Source organism: Neodiprion fabricii, chromosome 4, assembly GCF_021155785.1.
Source record: "Neodiprion fabricii isolate iyNeoFabr1 chromosome 4, iyNeoFabr1.1, whole genome shotgun sequence".
Lineage (NCBI taxonomy): Eukaryota > Metazoa > Arthropoda > Insecta > Hymenoptera > Diprionidae > Neodiprion > Neodiprion fabricii.
Window position 1 is genome coordinate 31,735,744 of NC_060242.1, and position 19,754 is coordinate 31,755,497.

Sequence of the window (19,754 nt, forward strand, 5' to 3'; positions counted from 1 at the left end):
TCGATAACGTCGTCTGCTAACCGTGACCGATAGTCGCTTGTCGAGTTTCGATTTCAGAATTCGACCCATCGAATTCAAATTCAAACTTATCCAAACTCAGAAAGATTTTTTACCGAAATTAATATTCCACAGGATTCTCTGAGCTCACCGATTTCGGAAAATACTCACGTAGAAGGCACGCATCTACGCAACGGCGTTATGTACAAAGCGTATTCCGAGGGCGACAATATCAGTGCATGTAGAAAGAAACGAAGATCCAGATCTAAATTCTTAGACAACGACATTCGTTTGTTAAGTCGATTGGCAGCTCAATAATAAATCAGGGTTACCATGGGGATACTCTGGTGTTGTTTGGAGTGAATAACGGGACAACGACAGCTCTCCCAAAGTCAATTTTCCGAGGAAAGAGTGAAAAGAATTGGGGTATTTGATGATGCTTGATTGATCAACGATATGTCAACTTTCGAGGAAACTTCGGTAAGTTTGACCAGAACTATGCGACCGCAAGAAATGGAATGGGACCAGACCAGTACGACGGCTCTAATACAAATGTACAAAGAGAGAAATTGCCTCTGGGATACAAGCCACGAATTTTATAAGAATCGAAGACAGCGCCGCGAGGCACTCATGGAAATGGCACATCGTTTCAACTGCGCGCTAGCCGACGTTGAGAAGAAATTGTACATGCTCAGAAGCTCGTTTCGAAAGGAATATCGCAGGTGGAATTACGCCAAGTTAACAGCTGGTCCGAACAACGCGAACTTAGTTAGAAAACCGCAGTGGTTTGCGTTGGATCTGCTGATGTTTTTGAAGGACGACGTTGCTAAGAAATCGTTGACCCCGTTGAATCCTAACGGACCTTTCAAAAGCGATATGAATCAAGAACTGGATATTGCCAATTCGGTATATAATATTGATCCTTTCCACTAGCCGCAAGATATTCATTTAACAATTCTGCTTCATTTAACAATTCTGCTTACATTCCGTATAATAAATCTACGCCTGACTTCCTTGTACATTTTTAATCCATTTTGCAGGACATTCAAAACGTGTTTTACTACGACAGCGAAAACAGCACGTTAACGCCCCTAGAACCGGGAGAAGTACCCTTGGATTACAATGTGCAGCAAGCTGGTGTCCCCGAGGCACAAAAACAGTCACCAGGATCAACAGCTAGTAAAAGAAATTTAAGCGGCGAACCAGCGCTCCTGGAATTGACCAGCAAACGACCGAAGTTACGAGGAGACGTTGACGATCCGAGAATACGAGTGATCAAGGCGAACGATATACAAGAGAAAGACGCTTTTGCTGCGTTTGGAAACTTTGTCGCTGAGGAGCTGAAGAATATTAAAGACAGCAGCCAAATTCAGTTGGCAAAGTTGCGAATTCATCAAATACTCTTCGACGCTACTCGGAGTTTTTTGAAAGTCCCTATACCTAGATTGTAGATCACTGCTAACTATAAGTTCAATATAATCATACCACAGCTGCTATTTTAGTATCGTAATATTACTGGCGGACTTGTATGTTAATTCAAGTATAATTATGCGTTTGATTCAATCCATACTGTCATATGTCCACCTATAAAAATCTAGGAATAAATCAAATACTCTTGCGTTCCTGATAAACACGTCTGTAGTAATTTAGGTACCATACCTTTTAATGGCACTCATAAAATGTCAGGAAATATCAGCTAATAAATTATGCAAACGTCTTACACACTTTCCACAATTAGCCATATAAGTCTGCGTGTACCAGAATTCAAGGACAATGGTTCAACACCCCGCATAAAATTCTCCTCGTGAAACTTAACTCAGGAATTTCTGCGAGTTGTCGTTTTTGGATTTTAAAGCGTCTGGCTTAAAGATTTTTCTATAGTCGGTTAAAATCCCCCAAGGTCGTAGAATTATATCCTTATTTACATACGTACAAAGATATCCAAGCACCGCGGACCTGGTCATCCCGCATTTTACAATCACTTTTCGAAAAGCAATGTACCATTCCATATATACATATATCGGGGACATACTGGATCGTATTATAAGCAGAGTGAACATCTTTTTTCCAAATAAATGATACGATTTGCGCCTGTGTAGAGGTGGAATTTTTCGCAGAGCCTGAATGTGTGATCAAGAAATTTTCCAGTTGAGATCGTACAGATACGCACATTGATCACAGATAATGGGCTGCGATATAAATACATATACATAGGTGAGTTGCATTTTTGCACGGTCACCCACACGACCCGCATCTGCAAGATTTATTCATGGGCAATTTTGTTTCTTCACTGGCTTTAAGGAGGCTGCCAAAAGTTTGACGTAAGCTACGGTATTGAGGCTGCTATTTCGAGGTGGAAAAGAAGATTGTCACAGCTCGTCCAACGACATCGTACGTTACAAACCGGTGGCCAAGAACTATTTGATTCAAGATCCTAGCCTGGCTCTAGAATACTCTAGATATTTAATTAATGAACTCGCGTATCAAACATTGCACAGCAATAGCTTTGTTCTTCTTTGTCAAGATGCAACAAAGTTATACCATGACAGCTCGAATCGTCGTCTAAACAGCAGAGGATAAGCCACCAAATTTGAATGGTTTCAGAAGATCGAACAATTTTCTAAACTGCGTCAAACTCTCCGGCGATAAACATTAACTTGAAACTGAGTTATCGAAATTTTACATTGCATTGTAAGCAAAATCAATTAAGCTATCCATGTTACATATATGCATACAGATTATGTATGTACAGCTGAAAAGTCGCTTTGTTGTGACGCGCAGTCTGTCTTCTTATAAATGCTTTGTCACTTTTCAAGTTTAGGGTAAAAATTTGAACACCTGCCAAAGGGATTTCAGCACTGAGTCATATCTTTAGTTGGAGAATTAGAGAAATATATTCGAATACGTAAGACCTCGTGATAGCTCTTTTTAAAGAAGGTTTACATATTATGATATTTATTATTACATACATTGCGGAATACAAATACAAAGGTAAAAAATTAAATAGATTCGTTAAAATCACGTTCGTATTAAAAATTAGCCATATTTTGTTTTCAACTAGTTCGTTAATAATTGGATAAACACAATAGTCTCTGATCGCATGCACTAAGTGTAGTGAATATTATTATTATATGCACACATATGCATAAATATAGTATCACTATCGATTAATCGAGAACACTACATGTTTATATAGGTAATAAAATAGGATGGCAATTATAATACTTTTCCTAGGACCAATTGCCGCTTTTTAATCGAAGGCACCTAACAATATTATTATACATATGGAAAACCACTTCGACAATGCAATGAAATATATGTCTTTCTATACGTTCATTACCAGCTAATCATTGCTGATAATTTATATCTGCACGTCGATCTCCAGCGTTTCAGCGTTTCAATTAACTCATCCGATTATTGGGCCGAAACTCTCTATCACTCTCTCTTTCTCTCTCTCTCAAACCTTACGAAAAAAGCTATTACACAACAAGTATACCACTAAGGAATAAAACGTGAGTGAATAAAAATTGACGGTTTCAACACAGCCTTTTCACCTCACAACTAACCAATCAGCCGATCGACGGTGTGAAACTCCGGATCTTGCAGCGAAAAAAAAAATTACGTACAGAGTCAAACGATATAACTCCAACAGAGTAAAGCTTCAAGGGCTGTGAGAAAACCCCAGTCAAGTCAAAGCCTTTCTGGCACCGAGGGAAAAATCTCTCATCAGTAAAAATCGTAGAGCAAGTAACGGTGCAGCGACTGAGGCAGCTGAAGACTATCGACTATTTTCGGCAGTCCGGGTCCGCACAGTTTCCGGACAATTAGACGAGCCTGATGCGTTAGAGGCAGCGGAGTTTGGGCCGCCTCCATGACCAGGGCTCTCTGGGCGTCGGTGAGGCTGCTGGATCTGCGAATCATGCAGGGATCAAAGCTCTCCGCGGCTTCGAGGAGGGCGCGGAGAAGCAGCGGCTTGTCCGCCGTGTTTTGCAGAGAATTTAAAATCCCGTGAGGATCGCGATACTGGGTTTTTATTACGACCCTGGCGCCGTATTTCAAAAGGAGGGCCACCACCTCCACCGACGGATTCTCGTTCGAGGCGACGTACTCTGCAAGGACAGGACGCAGCGCAGGACCCTCGTCACTTCTGATCACCAGATTAGGATCTGCGCCTCGCTCCAGGAGCATGCTCAGTATTTCAAGACGATTTGGGATGTTATCCGCGCACGCGACGTGCAGCGGAGACCCGATTATAGGCGACGATGCGTTCACGTTTGCTCCTGAGAAAAATATTGATATTCGTTATACGGTTCGTTACTTTTTCACGTAGCAGGAGTTATTTGATATCTGAACTGAGGATGAATTTTCAGACGACTCGATCGCTTCTAAGATGAGTCGGTCGTGCCTGAAGAGGGATGCTTATCTTCGATGCAGCAGTTAAGTGGGTATTACGCTTATACAAGTATACGTAAGTAGCCACTCAACGTGCCACGCAGTAATTCACTTTTCAATCGCTAGAACGAAAGCCGAGCGCTTTAACGTAAGTCTGAGCGTTTGATAGACGATTAATCTTTGTGCTAAATGGCTCGGCTTAAACTGCATTACGTTCCAAACAACTTTCATCGCAATTAAGACGGTGACAAACACACAACAATCAATTACACGAAGTGGTATAATAAGCTGTTGCGTACACCAGCAGTAAAATTCTCCCACAACCAAACAACGATAAAGTATCTTTTACCTGCGTTCAAAAGCATTTCAACAATGCTCGGGTCTCCCTTAAGGATGGCCAGGTCCAAGGCTGACGGCTTCTGATAATCGGGCCCCAGGTCTAGTCTGGCACCTTGCTTCAACAGCAGATTGATCACCTCTGGATCTCCTCCAAGAATGGCGTAATGCAAAACTGTCCGATAATCGTGCCTGGCATCGGCGTAATCATTCACGCTAGCGCCGTAGCTCAGTAAGAGCAAGACCGACGTCACACCCTGAAAGGCACAGTGAACCGGTGTGAAACATTGGGCTCTGCGCCCTTAACTGTCAACTACCTACTATCCATACACGTTGTATATACCGATAATCTTACCTGCGGTAACCGTGCGGCTTTCATAAGCGGCGTAAGTCCAGCGCGATCTCTGGTGTTTGGTAAAGCACCGAAAGCCAAGAGGAGCTCTAAACACTCCAGATCTATCGGTGATACCAGATTTATCTCCGAGCCAAAAAAGTATCGTTTGTTCGGGTTGGCACCAGCCTCGAGAAGCACCCTGGCCACCTCGATGTGGCGATTCCTAAGGGCGAGTCTGAGGGGCTCGTCGCACAGCATCGTTCTGGGAAAAAGCTCTCCGGTATCGGCACGGTGGTCGACCTTGGCTCCATATTTCAGGAGGAGCTTCACCAAGTCCAAATAGCCGTGTTCAGCGGCGAGATGGAGCGCCGAGTATCCGCACTCGTCGATGGCGTCGATGTCGGCTCCTCGTACTAGCAGAAGTTGCGCGGCTTCCTCGTACCTCTGCCAAACGGCGTAGTGCAAAGGTCGGAGACCCTGGGTTACGGGCTCATTTGGCTTTGCACCACACGCGAGAAGGATACGGATCTCGTCCAGAGTTTGCATGCGAATTATTGAGTCGGCTAATTCGCGCTGCAGGGGGTTGGCTATGCACTCCGCCGGCATCTGTGTACAGATTGCGAAAAAAATTGGTGCCTCATTCGGTATCACAGAGAACCGCGAACTTGTAAGTCACACTTGATGCGATGAGAATGGTGATACAGCGTTGTGAATTGTTCGGGACGTCGCGCGTCGTTGCGATGGTAAGTCAACTACTAGAATTGTACGACAACCGCGTCGTACTAATGTGCCGGAAAGTTTTTTAAGAGCTTTTTGAATGATTGTGAGAATTTCGTAGAAACCGGCAGGAGGATTCAACAGACTCATTACACTTGGTCAATCACTAAAATACGAAAATTTGTATCGATCTATATTCTTATAACTTGACCGAGTGATTTTAAATTGAAAACTGAGTAACCGTTTCGTATTTGTGTGAAAAAACATTTCAGACATTTTTTAAAAAAGGTATTTTTTGCCATCCTGATCGTGATTTCGAATCGCTTACCGTGAAATTGCTTCTGTGATATCGGCGTTCAAACAATGAAGCACAGTTATTTTTTCGAGTTTGATGACATCGGTCGTATATAAATTATGATGATGTATGTGCATGTGCTGTTACGATGTGTATGATTTACAATCAAGCAGGCAGCGAAGCTGAAGTGCAACTCTCGGCTCGACGAGGGTAGTAATTTAATGGACGGCAGTTCGTTAGTTATGCTCTATGTATAGAAATCTGAGCACATGTCGACAGATCGATCATGAACCGAGCATTTCTCATGCCAAAGTGTCTATATTTATTACTTCTATCATTTTTTTTTATTCCATAGACCTATAAAACAGCTTTCATATGCATATCCTAGATCAGAGATTTATCCAGTTTTGGAATGGGATAGAAATTCAACTTCCTTAACGAGAAAATTTATCGAATTACAGTAAACGATATATTTTTAAATTGTACTTTGTTCCAGTTGTGAAATTCTATTTAGGTTGTAAATGAAATTGAAGTTCATTAGTGTATAATACATATTTTCCGGAATGTAAATTACTGTATAGTTTTCATATCGTGATATGGAGTTATAAGTGATGACGCGGTGCAAGTTGTCTCTCCTGTCACCCTAACTTTATTATTATTAAAATGAATCTGTTCTCGTTGAGATATGACTATGAGTATAATTTCTTCTTCCAGACACTTTCAGCCCCCCCCGTATATGCACAATGTCAGTATGAAATATGACTATGCGGCGATTGAAGAAAATTAACGACTATACACAGATTAAAAAAAGTCTAAACGTAATAAAGCATGCAGACAGTCGTGCATCACATGAATATTTATCGTCATGTATCAACATGTTGATGAAGTACATACGCACTTTGGTATACTTATACGTTCAAGTTCTTATTCACGCGTTAAAACCAAAAGATCTGAAATATCAAAGAAAAATTATTATTTTAAAAAGTGTTGCATGATAAGAAAAATCGATTGATGTACAACAAACTAGCAAAATATACCACCTCGAGACCATGTGAAAGGAACGTGTCGTGAATACCGCGCATTATAGGCGACGACGTCTACAACAACGCATAATCAGAGGGAATCCCCAAAACACGTTTTTTTTCACACGGTTAATCCCTATTTATAGACGAATATACAAATACATATGTATATAGGTATGAATATGGCTTGCACGCGTGTCTGTTCACATAAGTGCATAGTAAAATACGACTGACACCAGCTAAGACGTGTGTGCATAAGTAAGGTGGACAAACCTTTTGCACCCCTCGAAAGTGCGAAGCGCTCCTTGACCCTTGTTCCATAAATAAATTCGAATTTGCGGGAAGCACACGCGAGATCTTTTGCTGTGTCTCTGGTGTATAAGTTTAAAGCTTCCGAGCCACAACAGAAGCTGTTGCCAAATTCTATCGCAAGCGCCAAAAGGACACCGTACCGGAAACAACGCAGTTGAAGAATCATCAATCACACTAACTAAAATCACGCAGTCTGGCCCAAGATTTTCTCTCATGGCCGCACACTTGCCGGCAAACAATTTCGAAGTATCTAATACACGCTCGTCATGCCAATTTAATACTGCCAAAAACGCATACCGTACGCCTCGATCGACCTCATGCTAACAACCCTGACTTTTCTATTCGCCCTGATATGCAAACGGGTCAACGACAAGGTTGCGCAGCTCGTACATGTCAAACATCTGTAGGTTGCGATGGATTGAAACCGATGCAGTTAAGCTATCGTCCAGTAAAGAAAATTGTTTTCATTCTCTTCTCGCACAATGTACGCATACTCGGAATTATAAGTTATAAAAATTGTGAAAGTGCCGCGATGGGAAGAATTCTAATCCCCTATTTTTGACTCCAGCGTAGTTTAAATAAATAACAAATTTCACTCTAGTTCCTACAACGTGAATTACTTCTTCCCTGACCATCCCACCATCGTCTTAATTTAGAACTAGGAAAAAAAGATATATAATGCTTGCGTATATGTATCAACCAACTGCGGCGCACTACTTCTAGGTATAAAATATATTTTACCCGATCACGTATGCCTGTAATATCTTGCACACGCTTCCTATGCAGTCATATACGTGGGCTTTGTCACTGAAATTTCATAGGAAACGCAATATCGAATTACTGAATGCCAATTGCACATTGACGAACGTTACAAAAACTTCATTAAATCCAACTAATGGCATTGAGCTGCCAGTTTGACTGTATTAATAATTTGTAAAAGTGCCGTTCTTTCTTTGTTGAAATTAAAAGCAAAACGTTACAGCCAGCCACTGTGCGCCGCTAATTACTTCACTTTCACAACACCAATAGGCACTCGGCACCTTTTTTCGTGTCGTTGATAAACTGTCATTTTCACGGGAATTGGTTCGAGCGTGGTGGATGCACGTACGGTATAGGTGAACGTGTGAATTAATTTAAGAAGTTTCCGTGCACCGAATTAAGCCACAAAATCCAATTGTCAGAATCAAAGCAATGAGCGTAAGGTTTGCAACAAAGGAAAAACGTGCGGGAATAAATAATTCGACCGCAACGGCGGTAACCGCATGACTTTACACACCTCATCATTCGTCTATCAGTACTAAAAATTTTATACTGGATAGAATTGTGAACAAATAACAGAATCAGATGATAATTGAACACACGAAAAGAAGCTATAGAGAAACGTCAAATCATCCAACAAGTAGTCTTCTAGGTACGAAGAAGACACGTCGGTCAGCTGGACCGATATTCAAACGAACGGATTGTCACGCGCGTAAAAATGCTCGTTGTCAGCAGCATCGATACAATATGAAATATACGGTTATTCGAATGTAGGATCTTTTGTTTACTCACATCGAAGATAGTGCGATGTTCCAGCATGTAGGATTAATATTATGAACTGCCTTCCTCGTCGGGATGTCGGTCCTATTTAAAGCTTTGAACGGCAATTCGTCCGAAAATAACACAAAGGGATCACGAGGGCTGAGAGCGGAGCTTGCGCCGCGCAGGAGAAATACACGCGTCGCGACGCCCCTGCTACGCAATTTTCCGCGGGCAGTGCCGTCGAGACCGACGCGCAGCGTCCCGACGCGACGCCTAGTTCATAGCTATTGGTTCAGCGTGTATTCACGTGAACTTGTTATTATTTTGGTATACGAATGATAAACATTGCTCGGACACTGCGACGTGGATGACCCTATAACAGAAATTGCGCACTGCAATCGAATTTAGGACACCGTCTTCCTATTATTTTATTTATTTTTATTTTATTTTTATATTACTCGTGGAGATCGACGTTTCAGCCGAAGCGCGTGCCGCTTTCAAACAAATAAATATGTGTATACTATATTATGCGGTATATTCGCCGGGATACTCGGGTTGTCATTGTACGATATTTATCACAGCACAACGAGCGATTTTTCATCTATTGAACTTACCGCGAACAACGCACTTGTGTCACATTTTACATTTTATACTATATCGAGTTTTTAATTGACAGGTACAAGGGAGTAACGTTGGTGATATGCACCTATATATTTAGAACAGTATTACGTTAGAATTGGATCAGTGTTTAATTTGATATGGAATTCCCTTAAAAACTTTGTCACTCTCACATTGCAGTAAATCATCGTTTCGTAGAACAGAATAATTAGATGATAAATGTACTGATCTCCCAAACAACGGTTGGTTTCATTAAACGAAACGAAGATCTACGTAAAAACGATTGAAATTAAAGATTTCTGCTTGCACGCATCAGCACTTCGAACATCACTTCAAACGCAAATACGAAAGTGCCCAATGTGTATGTTGTGTCACACGAACTTTACTTCACGCATTGCGAATTGTTAAATTCTTGTTTTTGTAATAATGAAAAATCTAGAAACAAAATCGAAAATCTACCTTTCCCTTATTTAAATCATACACTGCATACTTTGAATAGCGTGAATAACTGACTTTTACATTGAAAAAAGTTCTTTGATACGTGGCTATATGCATAAAAACCATGTTTGTTTATCGTTTTGACATTGAACAATTCTACAATAATCATCTTGTTGTTAAAAAGAGTTTCTACTGACGCTTGTTTGTATGTACGCATTGGATATCAAATTCTCGGTAATCTTTATTTATATCGAACTAATTTTGTTCGAATTTCCAGACAACAATTCGAGTGCCCAATTTCTTAATCGTCTGCACCGAAATTTCAAGAAGGAAAATACAGCAATCCTCGCAATCGTACACTTGACAATTTGTTTAAACGAAGCGTCGCTAAAATGTATATTAAGTCTGATAATTATGTATGTATAATCGTAATATTCACACTCGAATTTGTTGAACCAATAAGTATGAATTAATAGCTCAGAGGTGCTGAGACAACTCACAATTACTAAGATACCTTAAATAAGTAGAAAATTAATTCATGCATAAATTATAACGTGCTATCAAAGTTCAACTCTAATACAATAAATTTTACATAAATGTTAAATTATTCACTTATCTGTATTGCTCAGTATTATAAATGCACAATGTATTGTTGCTCAATTTTGCACAATGCTAGAAAAATATTTGCACATCCTTAATTCGTGTATCGGGCAAACCGTTTAAAGCGTGCATTCTGTTTCTGAAGATGAGATGGCTTTAAAGCTAAAACCCCAAAATACCCGGTGCTTCTTTTGAACTCTCAAGGCCACTGAGGTCGTCATTCCCCTCTTAGAATGCACGTGCAAAACACATTTCTTCCCGCTTCCTCAATACGTATAGAAGCGTGAGAATCTGACAATGAGAGCCAGAATTATTAATCACGTTCGCAACCACAGGTGTAATAATTTTACGTTTCACAAAATTAGGTGAGATCCTTGTAAATTAAAGGTACGGCTTTCGCCGGCCTTTCTGAAATATCTGCAGTTGCTAAAAAATAAGACTTATTTCTATAATACCTACGTTCCAACAGGAAACCGACTGTTCTCAAATTCTACCACGCATAATGGTTTCTCTGAAAAATTATGTGCAGTCAAAGTTTAAAAATTGACCCTCAAAAACCTGTGTTCGTCTCTGTATTCGAGATTAGGTTAATGATTTTCTGTTACTTTGGGTTTAATAACAAAATAATTCACTTACTGTAAATTATATGAATGCGAATATTTAATTATGAATAATTCACCAATGATGTATGATTTGATTTTGAAGAGATCTCTTTTATTACTTTCTACAAATTTTCTAAAATATTTTAGTACTCGTACGATAGTGTATGTGAAAATAAACGTATAAGTAACAACGCAAGATTGAAGAATTCATAAAATAGTTTTAAATGATCAATAATAACACACGACCATGTTGTTTTTGTGATTACTTTTATTAAGAAATACTTTGCACTTAATAAATGCCTTACTTTGTAACTAATAATAACCATCATCATCATCTTCGTCATCATTAACGGGATCATCATTATAGTTATTATTATTTGTTATTATTATTATTATCATCATTATCATACTGCTGCTCTAAGTTTCTAATTCGAAGCATGCTTCACTAAGACATCTTACGCATCCTAAAATTAAGTAATCATATATTCTTAAAACGTTAATCATCATTTCATAAAAATGACGGAAAATACTTTGATTTCAAGAATCTGGCAATTTTTTTTTTTTTTTCTTCCTCTTTAGCTGCTAAAAACATCGCTGGCAACTTATATGGCTAATGATCTAAAAAAAAAAGATTTTTCTACAATTGGTAAATTTCTATATAGAGTAGAATATTCACTTGAACAGAAACATAATGGATATTTATATATCTATAATATATACCTGATCGGGGATTCATAATAGCGAATTATGATATCAAAATACATAGGCGTAACGGAATTATATCCCGAATTATTCGTGATGTAGTAACAATTGTACAATCAACTAACTAATGTTTCCAGTGTGACACAAATTTCGCAGACTTCAGACTAAAGCAGATGTGGCAAGTACAGATATGACAAATCGTTATCAAATAATAATAGTATGATACCTGTTGGCCAAATCGACGTATATATTCAATTATAACGGTGGAGCCAAGAATAAAATAATTTTGTAACATTTACCATCAATTGGGTAATTTTTCTGAGTTTTATAGACAGTTTTAATTTTTGACATAGGAACATTTTCATTTTTGAAAAAGACGATTTTTTCTGACAATTAAAAAAACTTTCTGACGACTATTTCTAAAAAAGTGAGACATTGGAAATAATGCTCTGTAAATACTTCATTCTATGTTCCATTTTTCGCGATTGTTATTTTACAACTAATCCAGATTTATGAAGTCAATATCAATGAAACATGATTAGGCCCGAAAGATCATTTGATTAAACATGAATTGACACGGGAGAGGGAACTTCAGCCAGATTCCTTGCTTTAGTGATTGAACCGAAGTTTGGAACTGAATAATACACTTACGGAAATGATTAATAAAGCATCGAACCAGAATTTTCAGCTGCGAAATGTAGTAGTCTCTACAAATAATAATACCTAACTCGGTAGAAATGGGTAATTGATAAATAATAAATGATAGAAATTAAATAGAATTAGGATAATAAAAAATGGCTAAATATGCATATAGTATATCCTAATAGCGGCTTTGACAATAATCGTTAAGTATTTTCCACGCTTATTTGATTGTTGTTTAGTTACACGTTATGAAATATTATTATACACATGAGTATGACACGGATTACCGCTAGAAAATAAAGACACAAACACTGTGAACCTTACTGGTTCAACATTTTTGCTAATCTTACAAATGCGTTATGTATGCCGTTAAAGAATTAATTATTCTTCATTGGTTTGAAATACTGGGTTCAATAATCTTCATAAAACCTTTGTTGACTGGAAGCTTAGGACAATAATTTGTACCTAAGAGTATACAGAAGAAGTGCTGAACATGGAATCGGAAATCGTTTCTTCGATTCACTTATCGTAAAACCACGGTAAACTGTAACACTTGAGATAAATTAATTCTGACCGATTTTTGTGAGTTGATTGTTTTCTCACACTAAAACTGACATTCCTCGTTCGTCGACGCATATATTGGCATTTGGTACATATCAACCGGAATAAAAAATAAGATCGGATATTTGGGATATGACAATCGAGATTTTGCCGAAAAATCTAATGTTAAAAAGTTTTTAAATTGTGTCGATCAACGTAATAGTTTTCAAAATTTATAGCGACTAATTCAAATCAATTCGAAAAATTTCGAAAAAACTAGTGCCTTCGAGTCAAAGCAATTATATAAAATAATCCCGAGCCAAATCGGACAGGTCAACGGTCAGACCCAGGTCGATTTAACATGGAATGTCCCAAACATTACAAATGTATTTTTAGTTTATGTGAAAAAATTACTATAAGAATTCTTAATTTCATTAAAACAGTAAACATAAGCGCAAAATGACGAATAACTTTTCTCCCAAATATTTTCTTTGTCTCAATTTTTCTACGACAGTTATATGCGAAACAACACAAAACGTATCATAATCTTATTTCTGTTGCTTGACATGACTGCTTAGCTCGTTTAATGGTGCGTAATCGCGGATTACATTGCTGTGAATTATGTAACGTTGTAAATGCTTTTTGAAAGCTTTCTAAAATAAATTACTATCGTCAAATAGTTTGAAAATAATTTGGTATATGGTCCTTTGTTCAGCACTGTTACCTGTAAAACACTCTCAACTAATATGGGTCGATTTTATTGCATAGTATGGAAAAATATGATTCTATCAAAATGCTATTTAACAAAGGCAATACATCGCTCTCTACGACTTCAAATGTTGTCATTATTATTGCCTATTAGACAAAACTTTTCTGAAAGGCCAAACCAACTTCAACAAAAATGATAGATAAAAAATTATAATCATGACTTTCTTCCATCATTTTTGTTAAAAATGGTAAAATTATTTTGTTTTCTTCTTTCTACCCTCTATTTAAAACTTTATGTTTGTACACTATTGCGTAATAAGCATTGATTAATTTACTTTATGTCATGATTCCTCATTTTTTTCGTGGCGCCTATGAAAGCTAAACAGTTATCTCTGAAAGAATATCGATCTAATTACTCGTTACCATATAATTTAACAATATATTTATCAGTGTATTTGCATAGTTTATGAGAAATGGCCAGAAAGAACTCACTTTTCATGATAAAGTGCCTACAAAAATATCTGTATAAGGATACGGGGGCTGCGGTTACTAAGTTATTACTAATTAATTAAGTATTCCCAGTATCTCCAGTCTCAAACTTAGTTCTGTTAGTATAATCATTAATATATGGTCAGTATCACAAAAGCAATTTTCAGGCTTTATCGTCAGTCACTGCATTGTTCAATTTCTTAATACGTTGTATACAGAGGAATGATAAAGTAGCATTTATCGCATCATGTTAAGGTGCATTTTTATCTCTCAAAGCTTCATAGACCTGGATTTCTCATTCAAATTTGATTTATAATCCTGTAAACCAAGTTCAAGACTGAAACTGGACCAAAATACATCGTATAAGTATTTTCCAGACTTAACTTAAACCAATTGGCTTTTCACGAGATAAAACATGTAATAATTCGAACCTGAAATTCAACTATACAGGCACTTCAGTGTCCTGCATTGGGTTTTGACTATGAGTGAAATAGTTGAGCGAATGACGAATTATATGATCACGAATGGACCAGTGATGGATGAGAACTCACCGTCTCGAATAAAATTAATGCAGTAAATCTGAAAAACATTTTTTACGATGAGTATATACATACGCGAGCTGTTCGAGACTCATAATAGAGAGTGAGGCATATTATTTTCGACTATTTCAGGCTCCAAGCATGAACTATTAACTAGTAAACTTATCATTAGCTCCAACATATATGTCAGATTTTTTTATTTCTACGAAAATAGTCTAGTTGATAATACGCGATGGGAAGAAACGTGTTGTTCTTTTTCAGTAGTTGCCTTAAATTTTTGCTAGCGTAAATCCTATGATGATGATTTCTAATTGCGAATAGTAACTTATTTCATAAGGCAACGATTGAGTGAAGCAAATGATAGTCATTTTAATATTATAACAAAAGAAAATGTAAGAACTGAAAATGGATCATTGTTAATACCAATGTACGAAAGAGAGTAACTGTCATAATCATAATTTACAATTTGAGCAATAAAAAAAAAAAAAAATCAAATAAATCAAAGATATGAAAACATAAGAAAAATTATGTTCTGAGTAAGTACATAAAGCAATGTGTTGAGCCGATAGTAAAGCTGTACAAAATCTGTTAACGAAATTCGTTAACAAAGTAGTAAACTATTTACCATCGATAAACGGGAATTGACAAACCTAGACATTTTGTCAATAGAGCGTCATCGAAATACAGAGGTAGTCTTACGCCTAGAAAATGGATTAATAAATCTGGCAAATAATCTCTCATTTTTAAATCTACAGTCTTGTGCTCCAGTCATTGAACGTCTAATAATTTTGAATTCATGAAAGCAACATAGTACCAAAAATCAGAAATCATTTAGAGTAACATAGCTCATGCCTGATGCACAATAGTGCAGGACTTCACCTCTCGCTAAGACAATTCAATAGAGCATCCTTTAATTTACATTTACGTTCTCAATCACCGCACTGAATTCTTATTTCTCCGTAATGATCTTAGATTTTACCATCTTAACTGTGTATCAGTAACCTAAAATGACACGACCTCCAAGAAGTGGTGAGTTTCCTATGAAAAATTAGTCTGGAACAGCTCCAAGATGTTGGAAATCAATCAATTTGACTTAACTGTAATCTAAGATCTCACTACTTTTTAGGATAGCACTAAGGTAAACTGGTGTTCAGACTCTCCGGCAATCGGTAGTTCATCATGTGAAACGGTGGGCTCGCAGGACTACCTGGTTGACTGTTCATTCCAAGACTATTGGATCCGCGTCCACGTTTCCTCCTCTGTAAGATTCCCTTGCGTACCATGTAGAAACGGATCGTACTAATTGGGATGTTATATTTTTCTGAAGCAACTTGGAACGTCATACCACGTGCGACCATGTCGGATGCTTGTTTCAGTTCTTCTTCGGAACGGCGCTGTCGTCTTTGGTAGCCTAGAATAAATGGGTTCGTAATCACTGTTATAAACATACTAATTATGGGGTAGGTAGATATTTCATTCATGAACGTTAAGGTGTGTTTGTATTAAAAAAAATTTATTTCACATTGAAAATTCGACAAATGCATATCCCGGAAACAATACTCTCACTATAAAATGTTCAAGAAATTATTTCAACACTGAAGTCATATGTGTGGTGATATGAGAAATTTTCTGACCTTCAATTGCTGGAAACGGGCTGCCTGGTGTGCAGTTAGTAGCACGGACCATGCTAATAGTGTATGGTTTCTGATCATGGTTGAATTGTTCATCCGGCTCCATCTTCACCAGTCCCGGAGTCTCGGTGAGAGTTGCTTCGCAAGCACTCAATGCTTTTTCCAAGTGGTGGAGTGCCTCGGTGTGTTCCATGTTAACAGAATTCTGAGAGTTTTGAGTTGCGATGGGTGCTGCAGAAGGAGTCACTTGAAGAGATCCAATTGTCGGGGTGCACTCGAGGAGATTGGCATTATTTGCAGCCATCATTGGTGTATCTTCAATTTTGATATTGTCGATTGTTATTTGTTTTGTCGGAATTGTTGGCGTCTCAAGATTATTTGATTGCTGGGAACTGGATTCAGCATTCAGGTCCGGGTTGTCTTTTCCTTGATTCGATAGACCGCGTACCTATACAGTAGATTTACAAGTGACTAAGCCGGACATGTAAAAAATACTTTCTTTCCTTCAGAGAATACAATGTGAGAACCTCATCAACATAAAGTTTTTGTTCATTGAAGTATACGAGACTGGATCATGAAAATGAGGAGTTAAACTTGCAACTCAAATTTTCAGAAGATATATTTTTGCTGAACAACGAATATCTGAAATGTAAGTTTTACACCCACTGGTGATTTATCTATCACCTGAAGCTTCGCGTGTACAGATTTAGTATACAGGCCAAGAAAACGTTTTTCGAGTGTAGTTGAATAGCGATAAGAGTAACGTAGAATACATTATGTAAAAAACAGATAAAGATCGTAATAATTATAGACACATACATATATACGTGAGTATAAGATTAAATTGTATAAAGATTAAATTTACGTTCAGCGTAAAGAGTGAGATAACAAAACGATTTGAAAATGACCTAAGTTTGATTGTATCTCTGACAAGATAGTGTCTCTACTTTTTATCAAACTAATTCAGGAATATTTTTACTCAAAAATCAATTATCCATATAATAATTCATAAGAATAATACAGATACCGCAGTCTGTAAATTGCCTACCTGTAAAGCTTCGGCAGCTTGCATCAGCTTTGTCAATTGCTGTTGTGCGACATAAACCTCTCCACGGTACATGAATTCAACGAGCGCCTGAAGTTCCCACATTCTCATGTCGCGTAGAAAAATTATTGGATGAGTGCAGGGAATATCCAGAAGCAGTCGCTCTAGATAATCGCTACAGGCAGATAGTACAACCTTGTGACATTTTATAGAGCCGCCGTCACAGGCCAACGTGACGTCAACAAACTGTTCGGAGCTCAACAATTTTGGAAATGCATTATGCATGTTAGACTGGTGGGAAGTCCATGACACGCAAAATTGCTGATGATCACCACAAAGGTAATTATCCACATCAGGTAAATTGTTTCCGGATTCCATTTTCAGCTGACTTATGGATCAGAATTAGTCCTTTGTACGTTACGTTACGTCTGGTAAAAATAAAAAAAACTACTCAAATTTTACTGACATATTTATTATTCTATCATTTAAAATACATATCACATCAACCACTACTGTACAAATGGCAACCCAAACTACTTCTACACAACTGAGGATTAAAGGCCGTTCACCAAAAAGATTTTCTTAACGATACTGAAGCGTGATATATTCTAGACTATTTTTTGTCCAGGAACAAGACAGAAATACTAAATGCATGCAAATATTCATAAACATAAACTTCCAATATATGAGAAAAATATTTGTGATCTAAAGAATAAGCTTAACATAGAAAAATTGAAAGATTGCTCAAAACAAGACTAGAAAAAGAATATTTTTATTATGAGCAAAACTGACACTATAATAAGTAAAAAAAAAGTAAATTACTACATTTTTGACATAAAACAAAATATGACTGTAAAATTCAATTCTGTTCATCAATGCTAAACAGGATCCAATCTAAGTAAAATGTATTATTTTAAACATTTGAAGCAACAGAAAGTTTGCTGTGATTCTTAGAACTCATTTCAAAACTTGAAAATAAATTTGGAAAAAATAAACTTGTTTATATGAGCGCTACTTGAGAATTACATAACACCAACAGTGTAAATTATTTTTCAGGGATCAGTTTATTGATAAAAATATTTTCAGTGAGTTTGAATTTTTGTAATGATGCATGGGATTAACAAAGCTGAAAAACACATTCTAACAAATAATATTTTTCTACGTTATTAGACGTCATTACCACAGCAAATATTTCTTGCCACTCACCATAAACATGCAACAATCTGAATGTGTATTCTTTGTAATTAGCTACTTAAGTAAAAGGGAAAAATTATAAATAAATTGTTAATTGAACAATTTATTTTTTTTTAATATACCTACGTGACGAAATTTGAACTCTGAGATTGGACATGAACGATAATAATTTATTTGTTAAATAAAAAATAATTTAAACAGTAACATAATAATATCAATAATAACGAACAATTTATTAGGTAAACAGCTTCAATTGTTGACGCAAACGAGGCTAACCTCGGATGACTCAAAACATAATTGTGTCGGTTTTAAAATTTTTACAATATGGCTGTCGTGAAATAAGATGCCTCTCTCTAACAACAAATTGGCTAAGCCAGGGCTAAGCATACATAAACTGTATGCATGAGTAATATTCGCCGAATAATAGAAAGCAATACGTAATACCGTATTATCAATTACTAATATAGAATATCCTTAGGCTGTAGCGTGATGAGCAGTGACTCAATAAAGCGTCTCAAGAAAAATCTATATGAACAACAAAATGAACGTGCAACAAAACAAATGACTTCACAAAGGTACGAGAACAGTGCTCCGAATATTTACGATACGAATATCTCGGCATGCAACATTTCTAAACAATCACGTGCTCTGTTCCGTGGACAGGTTAGTTTAAAGTAAACTGACATATTCTACGGGGAACAGCAAAAATATTGTAACAAATAGAAAAATGGTGAAATCTTTGCGGGAGACGCTGTCGGCATGAAAGCCATCACCCCCCCAGGAACGCCTTGAGCACAAGTTTCACATTTCTCGTTAATTTATTGTACACGATACACCACAAGCACCAAATTTCGTGAGTAAATTTATACTAGTGGACTTTGAAGAATAATTTGTCACTCACAAGATTCAGCTCCACTTTATTCTCTTCAAGCTTTCACGTTATATTCGGCAAGAATCCCTTAAGAAAACATGCGTCCGTCCGAGATTTGCACTGGCTAGGGGAGCTCAGTTAAAAGGGTGGGGGTAGTAAGACTGGGGGTAGCTTAGGGGAACAGTGGCGCCCACGTTGGATTCTTACGG

At 37.3% G+C, this 19,754-nt stretch overlaps 3 protein-coding genes across 4 annotated transcripts; 1 reads left to right on the plus strand and 2 right to left on the minus strand.

Annotated features, from left to right (window-relative positions):
* Window positions 1–24: 24 nt before the first annotated feature.
* Window positions 25–1,701, plus strand: LOC124179541. The gene is made up of 2 exons (XM_046564054.1): window positions 25–903; window positions 1,038–1,701. The coding sequence occupies exons 1-2, from the start codon at window positions 454–456 to the stop codon at window positions 1,446–1,448; spliced, it is 861 nt and encodes a 286-aa protein (XP_046420010.1). The 5' UTR covers window positions 25–453; the 3' UTR covers window positions 1,449–1,701.
* A 1,234-nt stretch (window positions 1,702–2,935) lies between these two features.
* Window positions 2,936–9,105, minus strand: LOC124181108 (ankyrin repeat and SOCS box protein 13-like). 2 transcript variants are annotated; one of them, XM_046567338.1, is made up of 5 exons: window positions 8,957–9,084; window positions 6,970–7,021; window positions 5,081–5,665; window positions 4,739–4,982; window positions 2,936–4,277 (listed from the first exon to the last, which is right to left on the minus strand). In XM_046567338.1, the coding sequence occupies exons 3-5, from the start codon at window positions 5,663–5,665 to the stop codon at window positions 3,724–3,726; spliced, it is 1,383 nt and encodes a 460-aa protein (XP_046423294.1). In that variant the 5' UTR covers window positions 6,970–7,021; window positions 8,957–9,084; the 3' UTR covers window positions 2,936–3,723. The 2 variants fall into 2 exon arrangements, with proteins under 2 accessions (XP_046423294.1, XP_046423293.1); XM_046567337.1 differs by lacking the exon at window positions 6,970–7,021 and having other exon boundaries at window positions 8,957–9,105.
* A 2,329-nt stretch (window positions 9,106–11,434) lies between these two features.
* On the minus strand, window positions 11,435–19,702 carry LOC124181111 (broad-complex core protein isoforms 1/2/3/4/5-like). Its single transcript, XM_046567342.1, has 4 exons — window positions 19,576–19,702; window positions 17,484–17,908; window positions 16,439–16,883; window positions 11,435–16,215 (listed from the first exon to the last, which is right to left on the minus strand). Exons 2-4 carry the CDS (start codon window positions 17,856–17,858, stop codon window positions 15,938–15,940), a joined length of 1,098 nt encoding a protein of 365 aa, XP_046423298.1. The 5' UTR covers window positions 17,859–17,908; window positions 19,576–19,702; the 3' UTR covers window positions 11,435–15,937.
* Between the last annotated feature and the right edge of the window lie 52 nt (window positions 19,703–19,754).